This window comes from Trichinella spiralis (genome assembly GCF_000181795.1).
Source record: "Trichinella spiralis strain ISS 195 chromosome Unknown Scfld6771, whole genome shotgun sequence".
In the NCBI taxonomy this organism is placed as follows: domain Eukaryota; kingdom Metazoa; phylum Nematoda; class Enoplea; order Trichinellida; family Trichinellidae; genus Trichinella; species Trichinella spiralis.
This window is the reverse complement of record NW_003533710.1, coordinates 1-963: the sequence shown is the minus strand read 5'-3', so window position 1 is coordinate 963 and position 963 is coordinate 1. Positions and strand designations below refer to the sequence as shown.

General features: G+C 34.2%; 1 protein-coding gene across 1 annotated transcript; it reads left to right on the top strand.

Moving 5' to 3' along the window:
* The first annotated feature begins 47 nt into the window (after positions 1–47).
* Tsp_15187 (conserved hypothetical protein) lies at positions 48–383 on the top strand. The gene has a single exon (XM_003365987.1). It carries the CDS (start codon positions 48–50, stop codon positions 381–383), a length of 336 nt encoding a protein of 111 aa, XP_003366035.1.
* The last annotated feature ends 580 nt before the right edge of the window (positions 384–963 follow it).

Genomic DNA, 963 nt, shown 5'->3' with positions numbered 1-963 from the left:
CTTCGCTGATGGTTCTTTTGGAAACGTTAGTGAAAAATAGAAGCAACATGGCAGTCATTTTGAGGAAGATTTTTACAAATGAACGCTCTCATCCATCTTTCAGTGATTTTCATCATTATGAGCATAAAATCAACGAAGCAGAACTGTTATTAGACAAACTGTGCTATAAGGCAGATATGCTTTATACGGAAAGCATTCAATTAGATAAAAACATTGCTGAAACCGAAGAAAAAATCAAAAAGTCGAAGTCTAAAATGAAAGAACTGCAAAATGGTGTAAATTATTATGAAAAAGATGTACAAAAAGAAAATTCATTGAAAAGTCAGCTTTTATTAGCAAAAGAAGCACAGAAAATTCTGGAAGCAGAAATAGAGCTTAGTTAATGGTGAGTTGTATAATTTGCAGTGTGCTCGTCGAAGGCAACTTGAAAGATTAAAATACAAAAAAAGATATTTAAAGAAGCTATACCGTGATTTTCACACGATGAAAAATTCGAACAAAGATGAAGGAAAAAGTCCAATTTTGTAAAGATATCGCAGTTGAAGTATATGGGAGCTTATGGAAGAGGAGAAACATCACCGACAATTATACGAGGAAAATTGGTACACTTTTTCGACCAGCTTCAAAGTGCTATAAGTGGAAAACTTAAAAGTTAAAGGAAATTGGAATATAGCACTCCGTAAAAAAATTGGGACCCATTAAAATATGAATTTGGATAAGGAGCTGGGATGAAATCCAAAAAAAGAAAAATGGAAATTTTTTCATCTTGAGTGCCCGGTATAAAATCAAACCCCCAGCAGATGTAGAATGGAAAAAGATTTTGTCAAATTTCAGACCGGATTCATCAATAACATCGCCCCTCCGAAGCGCAAAAAAGTTATCCACTCCTCCTTGTATATCCTGAAAAAAAAATATTTGGTTCACCGCGAATGAGTGAAATTGGCAAACCACTTGGAAAAGTGG

Coding starts and splice junctions, on each gene's coding strand:
- Tsp_15187 (XM_003365987.1), top strand. CDS start 48: ATGGCAGTCATTTTGAGGAAGATTTTTACAAATGAACGCTCTCATCCA.